This window comes from Microtus oregoni, unplaced genomic scaffold, assembly GCF_018167655.1.
Source record: "Microtus oregoni isolate MIOR12 unplaced genomic scaffold, Mior012 000040F_ref0000088, whole genome shotgun sequence".
Lineage (NCBI taxonomy): Eukaryota > Metazoa > Chordata > Mammalia > Rodentia > Cricetidae > Microtus > Microtus oregoni.
Genome location: NW_024543207.1, coordinates 13,490,972 through 13,512,299, shown reverse-complemented (window position 1 = coordinate 13,512,299; position 21,328 = coordinate 13,490,972). Strand labels below are relative to the sequence as shown.

At 41.6% G+C, this 21,328-nt stretch overlaps 1 protein-coding gene across 1 annotated transcript in view; it reads right to left on the bottom strand.

Annotated features, from left to right (window-relative positions):
• The window catches only part of Dnah5 (dynein axonemal heavy chain 5), a 221,755-nt gene that overhangs the window by 133,645 nt on the left and 66,782 nt on the right, over nucleotides 1–21,328 (bottom strand). The window contains exons 33-42 of the mRNA XM_041632097.1: nucleotides 21,027–21,239; nucleotides 20,030–20,254; nucleotides 18,510–18,682; nucleotides 12,255–12,433; nucleotides 11,192–11,379; nucleotides 10,673–10,867; nucleotides 7,225–7,359; nucleotides 6,651–6,758; nucleotides 4,456–4,609; nucleotides 928–1,074 (exon numbers count right to left, since the gene is read on the bottom strand). Coding sequence (XP_041488031.1) covers nucleotides 928–1,074; nucleotides 4,456–4,609; nucleotides 6,651–6,758; nucleotides 7,225–7,359; nucleotides 10,673–10,867; nucleotides 11,192–11,379; nucleotides 12,255–12,433; nucleotides 18,510–18,682; nucleotides 20,030–20,254; nucleotides 21,027–21,239 — 1,717 coding nt within the window. The remainder of the gene's footprint in view (nucleotides 1–927; nucleotides 1,075–4,455; nucleotides 4,610–6,650; nucleotides 6,759–7,224; nucleotides 7,360–10,672; nucleotides 10,868–11,191; nucleotides 11,380–12,254; nucleotides 12,434–18,509; nucleotides 18,683–20,029; nucleotides 20,255–21,026; nucleotides 21,240–21,328) is intronic.

Sequence of the window (21,328 nt, the reverse complement as noted above, 5' to 3'; positions counted from 1 at the left end):
TTCATTGTCTTTTGTCTAAACTGGTATCAGCAGGGGTCTGTAAAGGCAGGAAGGATCTGTCAAGAGCTCTTCCTGTGTTCTCAGCTCTGCCATTGTATCCATTGTCCCTTTCTCCCTCAGAAGTGAGAAGACACAAGGCGAGGAGCTGCCCTGTCTCCTCCTGCTGAGCTTATATTCTGAGAACGCTGTGCTCTGTTCAATGTCCACAAGTGGGCCCACTCAGGCCGAGCAGCCAGCCCTCAAACGTTTGCTTTAACAACCCGATACTAGTGTCCCCCAAACAGAAGGATTTGCTAGCTCACTTTTGGTACATAGGATTTTCTGCCCAAAGAAGCTCATTTCTCTACATAATTTCATAGGAGAAATAGTTTTTAAAAACAAGTTGTATATAAATAAATGTTACATTTTTAAATTGTTTAGTGAACACAGTCATAGTGGAAATCATTTTACTCAGGCTATCAAACTTCCTTAACAGATTTTCCCTATTTATTCTAAAATATTACCAGGTTACATAAGTATTACTTTAAAAACAGACATTTCTTAAAGAGGAAGCATCTAGAGGGAGCAAAAGATCTCAACAGATAAATGACCCTGTCTCCACGCTCAAAGCCTGAGTTGGATCCCTGAACCCACATGATAGAGGGACAGAGCCAACTCCTAAAAGCTGTCCTCTGACACAACACGCATACTGTGACATGTGTCCACACAATAATGTGAACAAATAAATAAACGCAATAAAAATGCCAAAGGTGTGGTTTAAGTACACTAGTCAGAATTTTATCACTTCATCGCTCATAAATATAGTAAAATCTTTTACTCAGTTTTGGCTAACATATTATATGAACAACACTGCTGCTTAGTAATTCTATCTAATCATCTATGATTTTGTTTAGAAGTGCATGTCTAAAATAATATTAATTCCTCTACCTTTTTTGGCCTTCAGTGTTTTCCTCCAAAGGGTAGAGAATATCCCGTCGGTCCAATCGTTTGTGGCTACATCGAGTCGACCAAACATCTGTGGGGCAGTAATTGCTTTGGGATTCATCCTCAGTTCTCTGTGCGGTTTCCCACAATCTGCAGCAAAGACATCCAAACTTTCACCATCTCTGATGTGGCATGAAACAACATTGCACTAATTTGTGGTGTGCTGTCAGTAAGTGGTCAAAATATGAAAAGTGAAAAATTATCCAGAAAATAAACATCATTCTGTATTCCAACTTATAATCAGCATGTCATCCTTTATTGAGTACAGCACTTTGCTGTCTATGAAATAAATCTTGCTTTGGGGACAAAAAGGATGCCATACTGGAACTATGAGAATACTTTCTCTGTGTATAAGAATTACCCAGTCCATTGGAGGGACCTAACAGAGTAAAAGATGTGAGATGAGAGGAAGCTCCCTTTTATTTTTTTCTTTTGTAACTGAGCCTATGCACCTATTCATCTTCTACAGTCTTCCGGCTAGGATTTATACCATCTTATCCCCTGGCTTTCCAGTATAGAAGTATAGAACCAGCTCTCCTGGGTCTGCAATTTGTGAATAACAGGAGATGCAACCTCTTGGTATCTATTTCCATTAATCCAACTTACAAGATATCTCATGCGTGTGTGTGTGTGTGTGTGTGTGTGTGTGTGTGTGTGTGTATTTCTGTGTCTATGTCTATGTGCATGACCCCCTACTGTATCAGTTTCCCTAAAGAACCCCAACTAAAACACCCACTTAAGAAAACAGAAACAAATTTCTAATTCTTTAGAAATCACAACGCAAATTAGTAATGGCAGCCTGAGAGTCCAGCCCTTCAAGGCCACCTCCAGAGTTCAAGGAAGAAGTCTTAATTCACACACATGCCGTTCGAGTCATGTTATTTATTCTTCTGCCTATTTTTTCGTCCTCTAATTTTCACCTAAGTTTTAATTCTTTCCAGTTTTCCTTTGTCTCAATTCTTTGTTTCAATCCCCCCTTGCTTCTCTGTTTACCTACCTTAAATACATTTTTTACAGGAGGCTTAAGGCAAAAAGAAATAATTGTAAGAGTTACATCTCATTGGTCATAGCACATGTCTTGGGTAAACCATAGGAGCTGAGCCATTTACAATGGCAAGCACTTACTCCACCGCTACACGCAGCCCTATGGCACACAGGGTCCCACCACCCACTGATTGAGTCAGCCATGCTGAAGCACTTTACCCATGTATAATATCCTTCCCATTCACTCTCGCCCTTTGCAGGGCTCTTGTGAAAAATACCTTTTATCTACCAGCTCAACCCTTAAATGATGCAGCACCTTCATTGGAAGACTCTCTAGAATAACTTAGAAAGTTTCTCCTTCCCCCATCCCGCCACTTCTATTCCCATGATAGCAAACCTTCATCTGATAGAGGAAGGTCATTGGCTAATAAAGGCACTGCCCTGGCCCATTTTATTGGTTAGAGGATAGGTGGGAGGAGTAGACAGAACAGAACGCTGGGAGGAAGAGGAAGTGAGGTCAGAGTCTCGACAGCTCTCCTCTAGGGAGCAGACGCCTGAGAGAGACGCCATGCTCCTGGCTCCTGGGCAGACGCACGCTATGAAGCTCCGACCCAGGATGGACATAGGCTAGAATCTTCCCGGTAAGCGCACCTAGGGGCGCAACACAGATGATTAGAAATGGGCTAAATTAATATGTGAGAATTAGCCTAGAAGAGGTTAGATAGAAATGGGCCAAGCGGTGTTTAAAAGAATACAGTGTCCGTGTAATTATTTCGGGGCATAAGCTAGCCGAGCAGGCGGCTGGGGTGTTGGGGACGCAGCCCCGCCGCCGCCCTTATTACTACATTCATCATAACAATTAAATGCTCAGTTATAATTATGAGTCTATGACTGTTCTCCTCACTGCATTGTTAACCTCTTACATGCTTTTGTATGCCCGTTTCCCTGCTTCTAATATAAAACCTGGCAGAATCGCACATTACAGAGTGTTACAAAACAATTACTGTGAGTTGTATTGTGAATCAGCAAACAACAAGCACGGGTTACGCTCCTCTTTAATACGAGTTCCACCCAATTATCTCCTTTGTCTTTTGGATAATTAAGCTTTTCAATATGAAGCAATGTGCTACTTAATATAATTAATGCTTACTCTATATACTAAAGCCAAGAGTAAGTTAATAAACAGCAAATCATCTAGTAATAGATTTGTCTTTTCAAGGAACTCCTCCCAAACTCACAACGCCAAAAGGATTATACAATTCAGATGTAGCATTCATAATGGATTTATATTGTTCAATATTTAGCAGTTCATTTTGTTCAAGCCATTGTACCGGGTACATTTACAGTTGATTGTTAACATAAAATAGCTTCAACTGCAGTAAAAATATTGAGCATAATTATGAAAACATCATCATTTAAAGACATATAAAAATCCTAAACAGAAGGTTCACAGCATTCGTGAAAAGCCATGAAGATGTGAGTTCTCAGTTTGGAGGAGCACAGTTTGCCACCACCTAAGGACAACTGGTAGAGCCCTTGCATACCAAATTCACTTCATCCAATACTTTCTGGAAATGAGAGCCAATGTATCATGTGAAGAAGCCTGCTGCAGGTCCTGTCAGGCTCCGGCAACCAACAACCATGTTCCAGTGTCAGCGAGCAGGGCGTCATTAGGTGGAACCCTGCAGCACCTTTTCCCACTTTGATGGTGTCTATTTCATTCCAACAAAGTTCATAAAATTTTGTAATTTAGCTCTGCAACCACTCAGGCTGCTAACAGGTTTAGGGGCATCGGTGTTACAGTGAGAGTCAGAGAATACAAGAATAATGGCCAGCACAGCAATAGCCACTATCCTAAGGTGGCCTAAAGCAATGACCTTGAGCATAAAGCTGAGAAGGCATCTGGAAAATAAAATTTGTTTATACAACTTTACTAGAGAAATATCTGCATACGAGGTGCTTTAGGATAGAGATAATTCTTCATGACAGAATTTAAGAATTGAGACGACAGTTTTGTGTGTTTACTCAAAAGTAACATTGTATCATAGATTTCACGGGGAAAGTGCTGTGATATTATTGGGAATTTGCTGATGCGCCCTTCCGCTAACTCTTGGTCCCATCACTTGTCGTTTTCTGACCATGGGAATTTCTGAATCTGAGCATTGATATTTATAGTAAATAACAAGCAGTCTCCTCTCAAACTCAACATGAGGAGGAAATTAAATGTGTAAAACACACGACACCACAGAAATACCACTTTAAAGTGTTTCCTTTTTGTGGTGCTTAAACACAATATATTATTTCTTAAATGTCCCCAATTAGTAGTAAATTAGTATTCCTTCCTAAAAAGAGAGAGAGAGAGAGAGAGAGAGAGAGAGAGAGAGAGAATGTGTTCTTCTCTGTGTCTTCACATCTCTCTTGAGCATTCAGATGTCCTACAGTTGTTGAGATGTGTCCCCCAGGGCAACAGAATTGCTGCTCCCGTACCTGTCATGGCTTTCATCAGGGTGTGGATGCAAGTGGTCTTCCCTGCTCCACTGGGCCCCAGGGTCATCATTCCGTGCCTCACCCTCTGTGTTTCAAAAAGCTGGATGACTTTCAGTTTCCAAGGAGGGTGGTCAATTAAGCCGGCTTCCTCAACCTGAAGCACAACAAAATCCCCATAATAAACAGCATTCACCGTGACCCAGATTTACGGCAGATGAAGAGTGGGAGAAATGGGGGGGGGGTGGATTAATGACCGGGGAGCTTCTGTTTGTAAAGAAAGAAAACAATCAGAGCGTGGACAGGATGGGTGACTGTGTAGTACACACCCAGGAGTGAGAGGCTGTAATCAGACTGCCTCCTTCACAGCGGTCACAGTAATAAACTGTATGGTGTGTATTTAACCACATTAGAAGGGGAAAAAATACCACACAGAACCAATGCATGCAAACATGGATAAAGAGTGGGCCGACATCATCACTCATCTCAAGCTAGGAAGAAGTACCTGCACTTCTCTTCAGGAACTGACTCTTCAATACTAACACTTTATTAAGTGTAAGTCAGAGGAGAAACTTAAGAAGAAAATGAAATAGCAAAATGTATCTGGAACATTTGATTTAAACAATGATATAGATAACCACAAAATGTTTAGTACATCAGATTGATGGAAAGTCTATGTGAATTCCAAGTAGTCGCAATACTAGTCGCTAGCACACTGTGCATTCTTCTACCTACTAAACATGGAGTAAGGAACTTCCAAACACCATTCTAAGATTCGTCTGTAAAACGAGATGATGAGACTGGCACTATCAATAAGTAAGAAAATCGAAGCCTGTTCCATGAGGTGTAACTTGCAGTCATGAAGTTGGAATCTGAGCCCAAAACACCGATATGATCCGATATCTATGAAATGACTATATTATGCTCTAACTTGCTGTAAATCATGATTTTATTTTGAGTAGAATAATTTTGAGTTCATGGATACAGTGGCTCTGTCGAGCCCAGAAGATGGCATTCTGCAACTCCTCTACTTTCCAGTTCCTGCATTCTCTCTGTGTCTCCTCTCATGAGCTTCACTGAGCTGTCAGAGGACGGAATACATACAGTTCTGGACCCATGGTCACATGGTCAGCCCTGATCAAACTCAGTTAGTCGCAAAACCAAAAAAAAAGACACAAATCTGGGAAGGGGATTTATAGTAGACTTGGAGGTGGATGGGGATGGGAAGTAGATAAAAGAAAGTATAGATGAGAGTGATCAGAAGGCATCATATACATTTATGAAATTAACATACAATAAATCTAAGTAATAAAATATTAAAAACAAAAATAATTTTATAGATAATGATCATGTATCTTTATGTAATATATACTCTTCAGAAAGTTCCCTGCCTACCATCAGTTGACATAAGTCTTCTTATAAATTACTTAGCCTTTTAGAAAGGGCTATAATTAATTTAGAAAATGATGAGAAAATATTTTTGCAGAATGAATTATTATTCTTTTTGATCAGTAAATACAAACTTCGGTGTACTAATTCTAAGGGAAAAAATATACAGTAAATACTACCACATTTTAATTATATTGCAATTACTTTCAAGAAAATCAATTTCATGTTATAAACTAATGACCATGGCATAAAAACAATATTTCTTCCCAAAACTCTTCTTTGAGGAAGGTAAACTAAGGGACAAGGTTTACACAGTTTGTTCCCACTCACAGAAAGACTCTGGTAAATTAAATGGCAGCAAGTGTCCTGAAATCCAGATGCTTGACTAGACATATTACAACAAATTCCCTCCATCACAGAGACTATGAAAAACTGCATATGTGTTCAGAGGAAAAGAATAAGTGTGGAGAAGTAACATGACATCACTGCAAATAGAACACAGATACAGAAGCCTGGAGACCACTGTGGCAGATGCCAGAGTCAAGCTGAGGTTCAGCAGGAAGCTGAGTCCCCACAGACCGTGTCAATTGTGACATTTTATTTCTGAATCTGGTGGAACGGTTCCCACTAATGCTGAGGCTGCATTGGACGTGAGACTGTCAGGGGAGCTTCATCAGTAGCCTACAGTGACCTCTCCTTTAAAGAAGCAGCAGTCTCTGTATCATTCTTGAGGCAAGAGGCCAGTGAGGACGTTTCCCCTGAGTCCCGCCAGACTCAGATAAATCAGACACAGCCATGAAATGCTTTACCTGTTTACTGATCGCTGTCTCCAGCTCAGGGTATCCTGCTTTGTCCAAAAGAATATTTGGAAATAGATCTTCAATCAAACTCAGAAACAGGGGCTCATCTTCATCAATCTACAAAGAACAAAGAAGGAAATAAGACCAAGTATTTTAGTACAAACCCAGAATATACAGAAATTTTGAAAACACTCAACACAAGCCAGGGTGACCATTAGTAGATAAAGCATAGCCTATTTGAGTAATATGTTCCTCATGTTTCCCATAATTAAAAAGTTAAGATGAGAAGAGAAAAGAAAGAAACAGAAGGAAAGAAAATCCTACTTACACGAAAATATTTCATAAAATCCCCCATTCAGAAGATAGTAGTCTGTAATTCCTAACTTAATTCAATTCTACTAAATAGAAATACTTCTGGGTAGATGTGAGCCATTTGAAAAGGAACCTCTGAAAACATATAATTTAAACTCTGCTCTCAGGCATTTGATCCGAGAATTAGGCATAAATAAATTTAAATAAATATCTCTAAATCTGACTAAACTCATCCTTAAGCAGGTGGGATTCTTCCACCTGTGGTTCTCACCAGTTTAGAAAGATTCATGTCACGGAGCACGCGCATTACAATGGTAGACTCTGTATCAGTGGGACTGGCTCGTTTTGCTGCCCCCAGTGTACGCAGAACTGACAAAATGTTACGCAGACCAAAGTCATAGTGGACCTGAAGAAAAGGAAATGCTGGGCTTATTTCCTACTCATAGAAACAATATGAATTTGGCTGAAAAGCACTACATGATAATAAATTAACGCTGATTTCCTTTAAAAAGAAAAATAACAATATGCCATGTTTTGTTGATACTCATAAGATACCTGTCCTTTCCTAAACAGCAACAGAGGAAAGTTGGATTGGGGTGGGAACAGAGGTGAAATGGGGAGGAAGGGATAGAGGAAGGAGGGGAAACTGTGGCCAGGATGTAAAATAAATAAATAAATTTATACATTTTTTTAAAAAACAAACAGTAGAATAAATATTTCTTTATTGGTATGATTTTTGAAAAACCGAAGACTATCTGAGAGTCTTTCCCTGTATCATCATTAGCTTAAGTCCTTAGATTAAAACTAAGATGGATCTTGATGGGAGAAAGGTAGACATTTCCTTAAGACCACAACATCCCTTTTCCTCCTCTTAATCATTCATACATATGAAAATATATTTGTGTCTCTACAGCTAAAATTCAGGACCAGAGCTAAACTCAGACACTACATTCTCAAGTTTTTGCTAATAAAAAAATGGATATTAAGCATGAAGAAAAGAAGTTATACCCCAGGATCACCTAGAGGAAAAAAATCTCACTAAATCTGGAGCCAGGCCCCAGCTTTGAGCTTAGTATAATAATTATGGAAGTTCTACAATCCAAATGTTAGCAGATATGCGGTGAATAATTAAAATTCCATTACCTAACCACTGTGGAATATAGCTGGCAGTTCTAAAAATTAAAAATGGAGCAAGCAGACCAGGTGCATGGGCAAAGGCCTATAATCCCAGCACCTGGAGACTGGCGCAAGAGAATTTGAACTTCAAGGCTGAAAGGCAAGTTTCAGGACAAGCTGTGTCATGCAGTGAGACACTGTCTTAAAAACTTAAAAAGTAGGCCTTCCGTATGATGCAACAATCCCACCAGTCTCATAGTGATGTTTGAACAACAATATATAATATTCATATTCGACCATTCACAAAAGACAGAAGTAGGGAGCAGCCCAAACGTCCAGCCGCCCTGCAGCAGATGAATGGAGATGCAAAACCCAGCATTTACACACTGTGGAATACTATTTGGCCACATGAGGAAGGCACTCCATACCACATTCCAGTAAAATGCTGTGGGATTATGCTCTTGTACACTGTAAAAAATTGTCACTTGCATTGATTTAATAAAACGCTGATTGGCCAGTAGCCAAGCAGGAAGTATAGGTAGGGCAACCAGACTAGGAGAATTCTGGGAAGAGGAAAGAGACGCAGTTTCTTGAATAGAGAACTTTCCATGTCACTGTCTCTGGTCGATGACTTTGTTGCTTCTGTACTCTATGAGATGAAACCACAGCTTTGGCCAACACCTTCATTGGTGTCTTAGAACAAACAAAGGACCCCAAAAGATGGCTTCGGTTCTTCAGACATTATGCAATATTGTCCTCTGTTTCTAAGCTTGTTACTAAAATTGCTATCCAGTGAGAGATAATTAATACAGATATAATAAGTGATTAACTCATGTCTTCTAGCCAATAACTCTCATGAGGGCTTTATCTGCTATCCCAAACATATGGGAAAGTATCAAGAGGTTTGCAACAGAAAAGATAATTAGCCAAGCTCGGTTAAATATATGGGTAAGTTTGGGAGTAAGAAGAGTCAATGACTTATAAGTTTCTGAAAACTATGTCGTCACCTGTTACACCATGATTCATACACAGGTTATGTAAATTGCGAACAGCAACACCATTCATATTATAGCTCCTACATCAGCCTGTAAGGTAACCACGTCACTTCTGTGATGGAGGAAGGTCATTGGTTAAAAAAATAAAGAAACTGCTTGGCTGGCCCTCATAGGTTAAAACATAGGTGGGTGGAGTCAACAGAACAGAATGCTGGGAGAAAGAGGAAGTGAGCTCAGACTCGACAGCTTTTCTCTCGGGAGCAGACGCCTCAGAAGAGAGGCCATGCTCCATCTCCCGGGCAGACGTGAGCGATGAAGCTCCAACCCAGGATGGACGTAGGCTAGAATCTTCCCGGTAAGCGCACCTTGGGGTGCTACACACAGATGATTAGAAATGGGCTAAATTAATATGTGAGAATTAGCCTAGAAGAGGCTAGATAGAAATGGGCCAAGCAGTGTTTAAATGAATACAGTTTGTGTGTTGTTATTTCGGGCATAAGCTAGCAGGCGGCCGGGGTGCTGGGGATGCAGCCCCGCCGCTCTTATTACTACACTTCTGTATTAGAAATAGTAACTTGTTCACATGTATTTTTCAACAAAAATCTAGAGAAAATCAATTTTTGTTGTTGGAGGCTTGGGAGATAACTCTGTAGCTCAAGTACTTGCTATGCAACCATGATATCTGGCAACGGCCTGAAAACCTGTGCAAAAATAGGTAGGTAGGTAGGAGAGATAGATACATAGATGGATACATACATACATACATACATACATAGATGATAGATAGACAGACAGACAGTCAGACAGATAGATAGATAGAGATACATACATACATACATAAAATAAGAATAGATAGAGATACATACATACATACATACATAAAATAAGAAGCCAGGCATGGTAGCACATACTTGGATTCACAGCACTGGGAAATGAGAAACAGAAAGACAGAAAGGTCCCTAGTTCTCACTAGCCCTAGCTTACTCAGCTAGTTCAAGGCGGGTGAAAGACCCTATGTCTAAAGCCAAGGTGTATAGAACCTCAGGAACAGTTCATGAACATGACATTTGGCATCCATGCAAGTGCACAAACAATGCACATGTACCTGCACTTTCTCTCTCTTTCTCTCTCTCTCTCTCTCTCTCTCTCTCCCCCCTCCCCCTCTCTCTCTCTCACACACACACACAATCAGCTTTGTCATTTTATACTTAGCATCAAAGGTACCTTGTCAAGAATTCTAGTCTAAGCTGAGAAGCCATTGCTAATTGGTGACTTCTGAGTGTGGGAGAGTAGATTTTTTACCAGGAATACAGCCTGAGAGGCGACCCATGCTCCCGCAGATAATCCTACACACATACATATACTGGCAGCACTAAGTGAACACAGTTGAATTTTTTGCAAAACACATGAAATTGGAAAAGAAGTGAAGGGGATAAAGGAGGAATTAGAGGGGAGAGACTATGGATTATAATGTGCTTATCAAAGTACGTTATATGCATATATGAAATCCTAAACAATTCTTTTAAACAACCGAAGATATTCTAGTGAACAGAAAGATAAAATGTGGCTAACTACATAAAAAAAAAAAAAACCTTCAGAATAACACACCTGCTTCGAGAGCTGCTCTTCACACAGCTGGTAGAGTGTGAAAAATTTCCTGGCTAGGACTACGTTGTCAATGAAGCCACAGCTGGCCAGCTTCACCCTGATGATGATCTGCCGGTCAGGGACCATCATGGCCACGGAGCGGAAGTTTATCTTCAGGTTCTCAGGGAGTTCCTGGCGCCCCGCATAGCCAGGGTTCTACATGGAAGCAAAGCCCAGGGATGAATGACACATTCCTGGGGCAACTAGGACGCCCTGGCGAGCCATGGAAAGATTCATTATGCACACAACGCAAATCTGGAATGTCAATTGGAGAGCTCATTTGCATAGCCCACTCTTCTTGTGCTGGACAGACTATGTCATGAGTTATTAATATGAGCTTTGTTTAGCACTAAGGTTTTCAAGCAGGAATGATAATTGCAATCTCAATTTCCATTCCTGAAGCACAGGTGACACCGGGTGGAAAGCGGTAGGAGCACTGGAACAGGAAGACTGAATTACAGTCCTCTAGCGATTCCTTACCATAGTCAGAAAAAGTCCAAATTCTGGGTTCATGGTCACATTATCTCCATCGGTAAAAATGAAAGATTTCTTCCGCTCCTTCTTACATGTGAGAATAATGGAGATTTGCTGGGCTGCTACGGAGAGTACTGGTAGATCGATACGGTTGAATTCATCAAAGCAGCCCCAGGACCCAGACTGCGCCAGCCCTTAGAAAGGAAATTAAACAGAAAATCCAATTAGTGTGTCATTTCTGAAAACCAAGAACATGGATATTACGCAGCTGCCAAAATGAACCGGAGATCAGTTTATTCAAAACTGAAGTTAGAAAATAAACGGTGCATCAAGAGGCCCAAAACAGCCAGGCGATGGTGGCGCACGCCTTTAATCCCAGCACTCGGGAGGCAGAGGCAGGCGGATCTCTGTGAGTTCGAGACCAGCCTGGTCTACAAGAGCTAGTTCCAGGACAGGCTCCAAAGCCACAGAGAAACCCTGTCTCAAAAAAACCAAAAAAAAAAAAAAAAAAAAAAGAGGCCCAAAACAGCAGCCAAGTTGGCAGCTCGTCTGTAAACATCCAAGCCATATTACTAACGACAAGTGCCTAACAAAAGGCAAATTACAGGAGCATTCCGTCCACCTAACGCTGCTAAGACTGAGCTTGTCAACCAAACAACCTAGAAAACTGACACCAAAATATATCCAGTTCTTGAAGAAGTAAACAAATCCTTTGCTGGTGTTGTTGCTGCGGACCGAATCAAATCTCCCTAAAGCCAAGCATGTGTTCCCAGTGAATCGCATCACCCACCCTGAGAGATAAATCTTTTACTTTAGGCTGTTTATGTCTTTTATGTGTATGGGTGTTTTATCTGCATGTACATCTGCATACCAGAAGAAGGCATCGGATCCCACTATAGACTGTTGTGAGTTGCCATGTGGTTGTTGGGAATTGAAATCAGGACCTCTAAAAGACCAGAACCACCAATGCTCTTGACCACTGAGCCATCTCTCCAGCCCCAAGAGATAAATCCTAACAAGGAATTCTACCTGACCTGAAGTCTTAGTCAGTGAAAGGCACAGTGCTCACCTTTGAATATCCGCCCCAGTCCTCGGAAATCCATCTGATCAGAGCAGTTGAAAACCACAACGTATTTTCCGAGACACCGGCCCATATCCTTGGTGGTTTCTGTCTTGCCTGTTCCTGCAGGACCAGCGGGGGCTCCGCCCATGCTCATTCCCAGAGCCTGAGCCAAGGTGATGTAGCATCTGCAGGACCACATTATCTTTAGAAACTTGCTACAGCATCCCAAAGGCACTCAGGACAGCACAGAGAAATGAACCTGTGCTTCAAAGATGTGGGAAGAGGGCCAATCTCCCTTAGATAATTCTAAAACTACATCCTAAAAAAAATTGTCCTCGTGTGTGTTGACATGTGCTGTGGAAAAAGAAGGAGGTAGTCTCTGTTCAAAGAAGGTTAAGAAGACTGTAAAAAGTTAGATTCTTTACAGATAATTTTCGGACTTTATGATAATGGTGTTTATGATAATTATTGGGAATGTAAAAGCATGAAAAAAAAGTATAGAGCATTGCCAACATTTCTTTGGCAACCCCTCCCTAGAAGTCTATCCATATCAAAAGAATAACATTTAGACAGTATCACTGGTCATGAAGGACATGCATGTCACTGTAGATCACCTGGCACCCTACAGGGTGGACGTTACTAAAAAGGTAAAAGCAAGCATTATGAGGGGGTTGCACACATAGTGAAGATATGACTTAGTGAGTCGCTATTGAAAACTGTATGACCTTTCTTCCCCCCCCCAAAAAAAAGAAAAAGAGCGCTAACATACACCCCAACAATCTCCCACCGGGGTGCATACACAAAAGAAAGATGAATTAACCCTTTATGAAAGTATCTCTCCTGCTGTGTTCACTGTAGGCCAAGCAAAGACCCAGTCGTCAGCCAATGGATGAGCAAAGTTTTCAAAATATGGTCTTATACAATGGGATACTTTTCAGTCATGAAAAGGAAAATTCTACCATTTGCCATATAAGAGTAGACCCAAGGAAATTTTGCTAAGTAAAATAAATCAGACACTAAAAGACAAATACTGCATGATTTCACTCACATGCTAGGAAGAAGGAGAGCAGAACACATAGAGAATAATTTTATAATGACCAGAGGCAGAAATGGAGACAGGACATAAGCTGTATGGCAGATAATTCAACACGTCAACTTTGTAAGGCCAGTAAATATAGATAGCTGATTGCAAAGGGAGTATTGTTAATAAAATTGTATTGTCCTAGGAGTCTTCACCAAAATTTGCAGACTTGTGCTGTTCTTCTCTCCAAAATAAGTAACTGAGAATCTCTAGCTATGCAAACACGCATAGCTGTAACTACTTACTGTCCGTGTCTGCTATCATGTTGTGTTGTAAACTTCAGATACACACAAAAAGATGAATAATCTGGTCATAATAACATAAGCTGTACTCCCAACTACAGAAGAATCATGAACCCAAGACCAGCCTGGGCTTCATAGTGGACTCAAAGTTAGCTTAAGCTGTGTATGAGATCCTGGCTCCCAAATATATCAAAATCTTGGGATGTAGCTAAGTGGAAAAAATGGCAATCTAACATGCCCAAGGCTTTGGATTCAATTCCCATCCTGAGAAAGTAAGAAAAATAAATATATTCTATTTGTCAGATTGGGAATCATTTAAATATATTCATTGTCTTTTTAACGGTTCCACATCCTTGATTTATTTCATTTAACGTATTATAAATATGAGTGCATGCATGTGTAAGTTTATGTACACCATCCGTGAGCAGCAACCCCAGAAACCAGAAGAAGGTGTTGGACCCACCAGCACTGGACCTCCTGACAGTTGTGAGTTTTGATCGGGGTGCTAGGAAGTGAACCCAGATCGTCTGCAAGAGGAGCAAGTGCTCTTAACCCCTGAGTCATCTTCCCAGCCCCACGTGACCTTGGTTTTAAACAACACATGGCTGAGTAATAATATTCCAGGTCTGTGCAAGCATCTGCAATCCCTTCCACATCTTTCCATATGAGTTAACACATGGAAGATTTGGTGAGCTTTACTAGGAAGCCTGTAAAGGAAATTTTTACCCTAAAAATATGCTGGTAGATTACTTGATTCTCAGCACCACCTGGTGTTGCTAAAGAAAACAGTCCATAAGGCAGTGCAGCCTTGTTTCCTGGGGCTGAATATAAGGTGTCCTAGGGACCTGAGAAAGAACTCAGCTTACACAAGGCAGTGAATGCCAAGTACACAGATTGGGTCTCCTAGGTTCTCCACCAAAAATAAGTTCCTGCAAACCAGATGAGCAACCAGCCTGGCCAAGGAGGGAGAGGTCTGGTGTGAAGGCAAATGGACACTTGTACCCGTGTCTCTATTCCCTCTAGCCAAAGACCTAGTTCCCCGTTTGCATTTCACCATCTCTTTCTGAGCAGTCTTTCACAACCAGCACCTGCACCATGGTCTCCTTGTTATCTCATTAAAACCCCAGAGCAACCTGTGAGAAGCCCCTGATCCCACTTCACAAACGAGGGAAGATACGCACACAACGGAGTGACTTTGCTCAGTTTCTCAAAGGAGTTGATATATAGTCTAAGCCAAGCCCTTTTAGACTCAAGGTGATTCCAGCCTTCAAGACAAAGAACCAACTTGGGCCCCTCACTGCTGCCCTGCAGAACTCTTCACACCTGTGAACATCAGGCATCTGTTGTCACCATTGCAATTACGCATCCATTGCATTATAGAAGCTTCTTATCACATGTGAAGAGAAGCCTTTTCCACACCTACTGATTCCAAAATACTCAAAAGCTTCTGAAGGAGCATACAGGGCAAATGCACCAGCAAGAAATTTCCTTTGTTGATAATGGAGTTAGTTACAGACTATGAACCAGGACGCACAGATGTGTTTAAGGGGCACAGACAGATAGGAAAAGTTGCTCAACAATGCGTATTGTGTGGGGACACACACACGGAAACAGCTCACCTGAGCTCGCCAACTCTGGTCAGACAGGAAAGGAACCAGCCTAGAACCAAACTAGGTGTTCAGAATGCAGGTGACAGTTGTACGGCTGGAGCAGACTGCAGGGTCACTGGCAGTGGAACCAGGATTTATCCCTACTGCTTCTACTGGCTTTTCTGGAACCCATTCTCTTTGGAGGGATAACTTGCTCATCCTAGATACAGTGGGGAGGGCCTTGGTCCTTCCTCAAGGCAGTGTGCCTTACCCTTTCTGCCCCTGATTTCATCTGGCCTCTGCCTGGGCGACAGCATTAGTGAGGACCTTCCAGCCTCCTCTGCTTGTGCTCAGAACTGGAAGGAGAATGGTCATTGAAATCATCAGGAGTTTGGGGGGAAGGAATTGTGTTTTTATCATGTGATGATGGCCATCTGACCATCTGAAATGTCAGCAAGTCTTTCCATGTGACCGGAAGCTCCTGAGCTCCGGGAGCTGCCATGGCTGTCAGATTTCACAGGTCAGACACCACAGGCTGACAGTACATGCCAGGGCCTCCAAAACTGTACCTTTATAAGACATTTGTTTTCGTGAGGAGCTTTCTTGCTGTAAAGAGAAATACAGAAAACCTTGTGCTCTGAAGCAGGGCTGAGATCTTGCAGTTCTCACATTAGACAGGTACAGTGATTTCTGTTCCCCACAATATTCTTACTCAGATTTCCCCCTTTGACTATTATTTTAAATTATTCTTTTCCTTGAATATTTTCTAAATTTTTTCTAAAATTTTTAAATTATTAGTTAATTTCTACTCTTACGCACATACTGGGTATTTATTTGTCAAAGCCCCAAATTTCACACAGATATGTCAGATCAGTCTTTTTTGTTACTTGATTATTTTGCCTTTAAAAACCAGAGAACCTCAAAAGCAAAGCAAGCATTTGCAACGTTAAGTGCAGACAGTTCAGAACTCCGTTTCAGACTTTCACTCCAGGCCTCCCCTGTCTGCGTTTCTTCAGCTTGAATGTGTGAGGACCGAGGGATCATTTTCAGCCGCTGGTTGAAGAAGGCATTCTCTACCAATCAGAGCGTTTCAAATGCAAAAGCTCTGAATCAAGACTGTGCTCGGTCTGCTAAGGAAATCCAAAAAAATAAAAAAAGCATGTAGACGGAAGTGAATAGGAAGAAAAGACAGGAGCGGCCAGGGCAGCTTGTGCCGGGCTTCCTAAGCTGATGTGATAATAGCCTCGGTTTTCTGTGCCATGGGGCCAAAGTAAAGAGCTAAAGGGAGACACAATCTCACTTACGTTCTGTTTCTGTACTGGGAACAGACAGACAACAGGGCACGTGAAGGAAACCAACTATGCCAATCATGGAGTTGGGGAATTGTGGTGGATGCCAAAGGCTTACAGGGCTGTCGCATTCCAGACATTGATGATAGACTGCACAGTGGAGTAAGAGGGTAGACTTCAAGGGTGCACCAAGGAGTTCCTGCCTGGTGAAGTAAAGGCAGCAGATTCCATAGCTAGGAGATCGATGCCACCACAGTGATAAACAGGAAGCGTGAAGAAGATAAGAGACAATCAAGCATGTTGTCATTAAATAGTCTGTGCACATATAGATGGACATGGTATGTCAGCTAGTAGATGGATATATGTGCCAGGAGCTCAAAGAAGGTGCTCTGGCTGTATTCAATTTGGGGGCAACATCTAGATGTTATTAAGAGTCGCGTGAGATCTGTGCAGTGCACCAGAGACAAGAACCCTGATGTGCAATGGAGCAGCAAGCAGTTAGAGGAGCCACATGAAAAAAGCTAAATCAAAAAGGAAGCAGCCCAACGATGCCATAACTGACCACTAGTCAAGGAAGGGGAGGCCAGAACTGACATTGGATGTGACAGCCTGAGGCGTGAGTGACTTTCACAGGCACTCTTGAAGGGAATGAGGGCATGTAATAGAATAATGTGGCCCCCAAAGTGCCCATGTGCTAATCCCTGGACACTGAGAGCATATCACCTTCTGTAGCAAAAGGAACTTTGTAGATATTATCAATGTGATGACCTTGGGGTAGACAGATTATCCTGGGTTACAAAGTGGGTTCAGTCCATTCTGGGCAAACAGGAGACAGAAAAGCATGTCAAAGACACAAGAGGAATGAAGGGGAGGTGCAAAGACAAACGGCTTGAATTCAGCATACTGTTTGTGCTTGTCAAGGTGAAGGAAGAGACCACAAGTCAAGGAACAGGGCAGCTCTCTCTGTCGCTGGGATGGTCTGCTCTCACTCAGTGAGAAGGGAGGCTCTAGGTCCTACAACCAACAGGCTCTCTGCTAAAGGCCCGAAAAGATGGGAAATGGCGCCCCCTTGTGTCCCTAGGAAGAAAAGCATCCCTTTTTTGATTTACGAAGGTAAAATTAATAGGTTTGTGTGGTTTAAGCTTCTGACCTAGTGATGACGGTTATGGTGACAGTATAAAATTAACACTGTAAGTCTAAAGAGAGTACATTCAAATGAGCAAGATAGAAATAAATTGCGCCTTTGAGGGGGGTGGTAGAGAGCAAAGAAATGGAAAGGGAAATGGAGGGTGGCAGGAGGGTTTTCCAGGCAGAAGTGACTACAGTATGTTATATGCTGCTGACAACGACCCATCAAACGGTGGACACTGATGATGACCTCAGAGAGGCTCTCCTGAGTCTCACTAGGTCAGGAAGCAGAGCTCTGGAGGCTGAAAATCATCTGGCTGTCTCCTTTTCACTTCTGATTCATCCCGAGCCCCTGAGGATGGTGACATCACTCTCGGTTCTTCGTGGGGAAAGCCCTCAAAAACAGCTAAAGGTATTGATAATGGGTGGCCTGGGCGTTTCTTAATCCACTCGAGCTGACAATTGCAATTAACGAGTGTGAGTGGCGGGTGATGGGCAACGGGAAACCAAATGACAACTCCCGTGTGCCCGCCTGTACCCAATCAGTCTTCCTGTTTTCAGCTGGGCGTTACTCCATTTTTCTCTGCTTTTTAAAAACACCTTAATTGTTTCTCCAAAGAACAACAGGTGTTGAAGTTAATAACATAACCTCCGATGCCAACCGCGCTTGCACCTAGTGGCTCACGGTAATTAATTCCTTTCTTGTCCATTCAAGGTTTGCCCCTGAAAGACGGAAGGCAAAAGAAGCCGGGTCTGTTTCAAACACAAACCCGAATCCTCCATGTGAAGACACAGGGAAAGCTAGAAATACTAACCTTCAAAGGCCTTGCTATAAAAAGAGCTGTTGGCAAAAAGTCCCCCAAGCTGCCCGAGGGACTAGAACGCCGGGAGGAGGAGAAAGGGACTACGGAATCACAGAATCCTCCCATCACCTGTCTGTGAGCGGAGTTATGACAAGCCTGTCAGTGCAGCCTAAAAATTCATTCTGGTACATGAAAGCCACGTCTGTGATGTGGATCATCATCTTGTCAGAGTCTTCCTTAAAATAAAACCGGCACTGCTTCAGCCACTCAAAGTCCGTGGAGCTCTTGACGTGCATGTGGCACTGAAAGGCAAAAGGTGCGCGTTAGACCTGAGGTGAGGCACTGGCCAGGCAGACACACGAGCATTGGCGCAGAGGTAGAGGGGAAAGGAGAGACACGGTAGGCCAGAGACATCGGGTCTCTCACCACCTGACCCAATCAGTTCCTGGTCAACACAAAAGCGACCTGAGATGCTATGGGAATGGGAGGAACCAAGACCACTCCAGCTAGGTCGATCACATTGAAATGACGCTCCAGTTCAGTAAGAAGAGAGTCACTTCTATAACTGCAATCTTTGGGCTTGGTACCACATATCTAAACCATGAGATTCACTCTAAGAGAGCACAAAGACAAAGCTACAATGTCATCACAGAAAGGGAGCCTTTTGAGAATAAGATGAAATCTTTTTAAGCTTTGTTTAAACTGGCTTTTTCCTATGGCTTTCAACAGGTTAAAAATTGTAACATTTAAATGGCAGGTTAACACCTGGCGATGACTTTGTTTGAAATTTTGACCAAAATTTTAAGATACTTTAATCATTTCTCTTTGACAAATAAGAAATCTAAAATTACCCTGTGCCCCTTATTTCTCTGAGAAGCAAACAATGTGCTTAGCTATTAGGCCAGAAGATTAACACAAAATAGCTCAAAAAAAAAAAATAGCAGTCTTTTGGTTCCAACACATCAGGACCAATCTTTCATAATCTTTTTTTACATAATGGGTCTAAACACAATCCAGAAAATTAGTATGAGTGTAAGAGCTTCTTATCCCTTACCTAATATTACATTCTATAGAAGAGGACAGCTCTAATTTCTTTTCACTTTTCACATAACTGTAATTGTGTGCCTCCCCTTATCCATCCCTTTATCTTTTGAAAGGCAAACGCTGTGTGATATCCGCTGCCCTGAGAAGGGCCACTTTGCAATCAACAGCACAAAGGGCGGTAAAACTTGTGAAGGACGTGATTTGTCAAATCCCCACACACAAAGACGCCTAAACAGCTCCTACTACCAGCACGCCTATAATTTCTGCCCCCCAAGAAAGCAGTAATCTTGGATCAACAAGTACAAGGGAAACAAGAAAGAGAAAAGTTTCTCGGGACATGGCATGACATTTTAGCATCTGAAATAAACACAGAGACTCAGAGTAATGCCTTGTCACCCCAATGGTGTAGTATAGATCTTCAGAATATGACTGAAATTTCAGCTTGTGGCTGAAAAGTGAGTCAGACGTGTACACTCTGACAGCGGAGTGCCTGTGCCTGAATCTGGATTTTTCACGAAATCAATCTTATCCATCCAGTGTGTGGACACAGACAGCATCTTGAGTTTGCTTTTCCATTTATGATAGGACATTTATCAGGTATTTACCAGGTCATCGAAGATGTCCCTTTGGTGCACATGGATGGTAATCAGAGTCTCGTATTTAACTCGTTCCATGGAACTCAGGTCCTTTGTAGTCATGTCGATCAGCGTGTTCAGTAACTCCAGAAACGACTGGTTTGTCTTCTGCATGATTCTCTTATCAAACCTGGCATTTTGAAGGGCTTCTTCTGAGTCCCGGGTCCATATCATTTGAATCCCTAATAATCCAACCTTACAGAGGTTTTAAACAAAAGAGGCTAAGATTTTTGAGCTTATATATGTGCGTTTACAGTTTGCATAGGCTTTCCAATTTACACAGAAATCACTATAATAAATCACTCTAATTATTATACAAATGGATTGCCCTGATTGTATCAACTTCTTTGATTTATTTCAAAGTCCATGGACTCAATTGATGTCATTCATCTAACGCCTAAGCGTGAGAGCCCTCTGATGTGTCTACATCTCTCTTGGGATCTTAAATCACACAGGGTTAGCTCACAGCACGCTCTAAATAGATTTTTAGGTCACACGCAGATAAGAAATTAAATTAAATTGACACTACTCGAAGAGGGATTTTGTTGGTACATAGTAGATACCCATAAAATTGGCCATAAGGACTAAGAAAAATTATTTTCTGTATTTTAATACTAAAGAATATTTTTTCTAATTAAGATGTGCTGAATACACTTTTATGATCTATGGTATGGTCTAGGATCATTGTTTCATACGGATATTTGGTAAGAGAAAAACTGTTTTAAGTTAAAGAAAATACATCAAATATCTCTGTGACCTCAAATCATATTTAAAATTATAATTGTATATGGTTAAATAAGCAATAGTTGAAATCTTTAAGCTCACCCATATTTGGTAAGTCTTTATGAAAATCTTAATATTCAGCCAGAATAAAATTACACCATTTATGAGGCTTATAATAGGCAATATCTAAGATTTAAAATGACTGTTTGATCAAAAAAATAATTTCCAGTTTCAATACACTAACCTGGGCAGGGAAGGAAGAAAGAAATTCAATCAATTGGAAACCTGTTTCTTGAATATTTGCAGCTGCCTGGCGAATCACAAGATGTAATGAGGACTGGGATTCCTCCAGCAGGGAGTTAAGCCAGACTTCTACATTGCCTTCTGCCATCACAGGTTTGTCCAATTCAATTGTCTCACCCTCTCGAGAGGAAATTGACAGGATTCGATCATAGACCTATGTTAGAAGATGAAAACGAAAGCCATATTCATATAAAAATAGGAAATACCTTCCCTCTGTGTCCTCTCCTCAATATTACCCTTCCC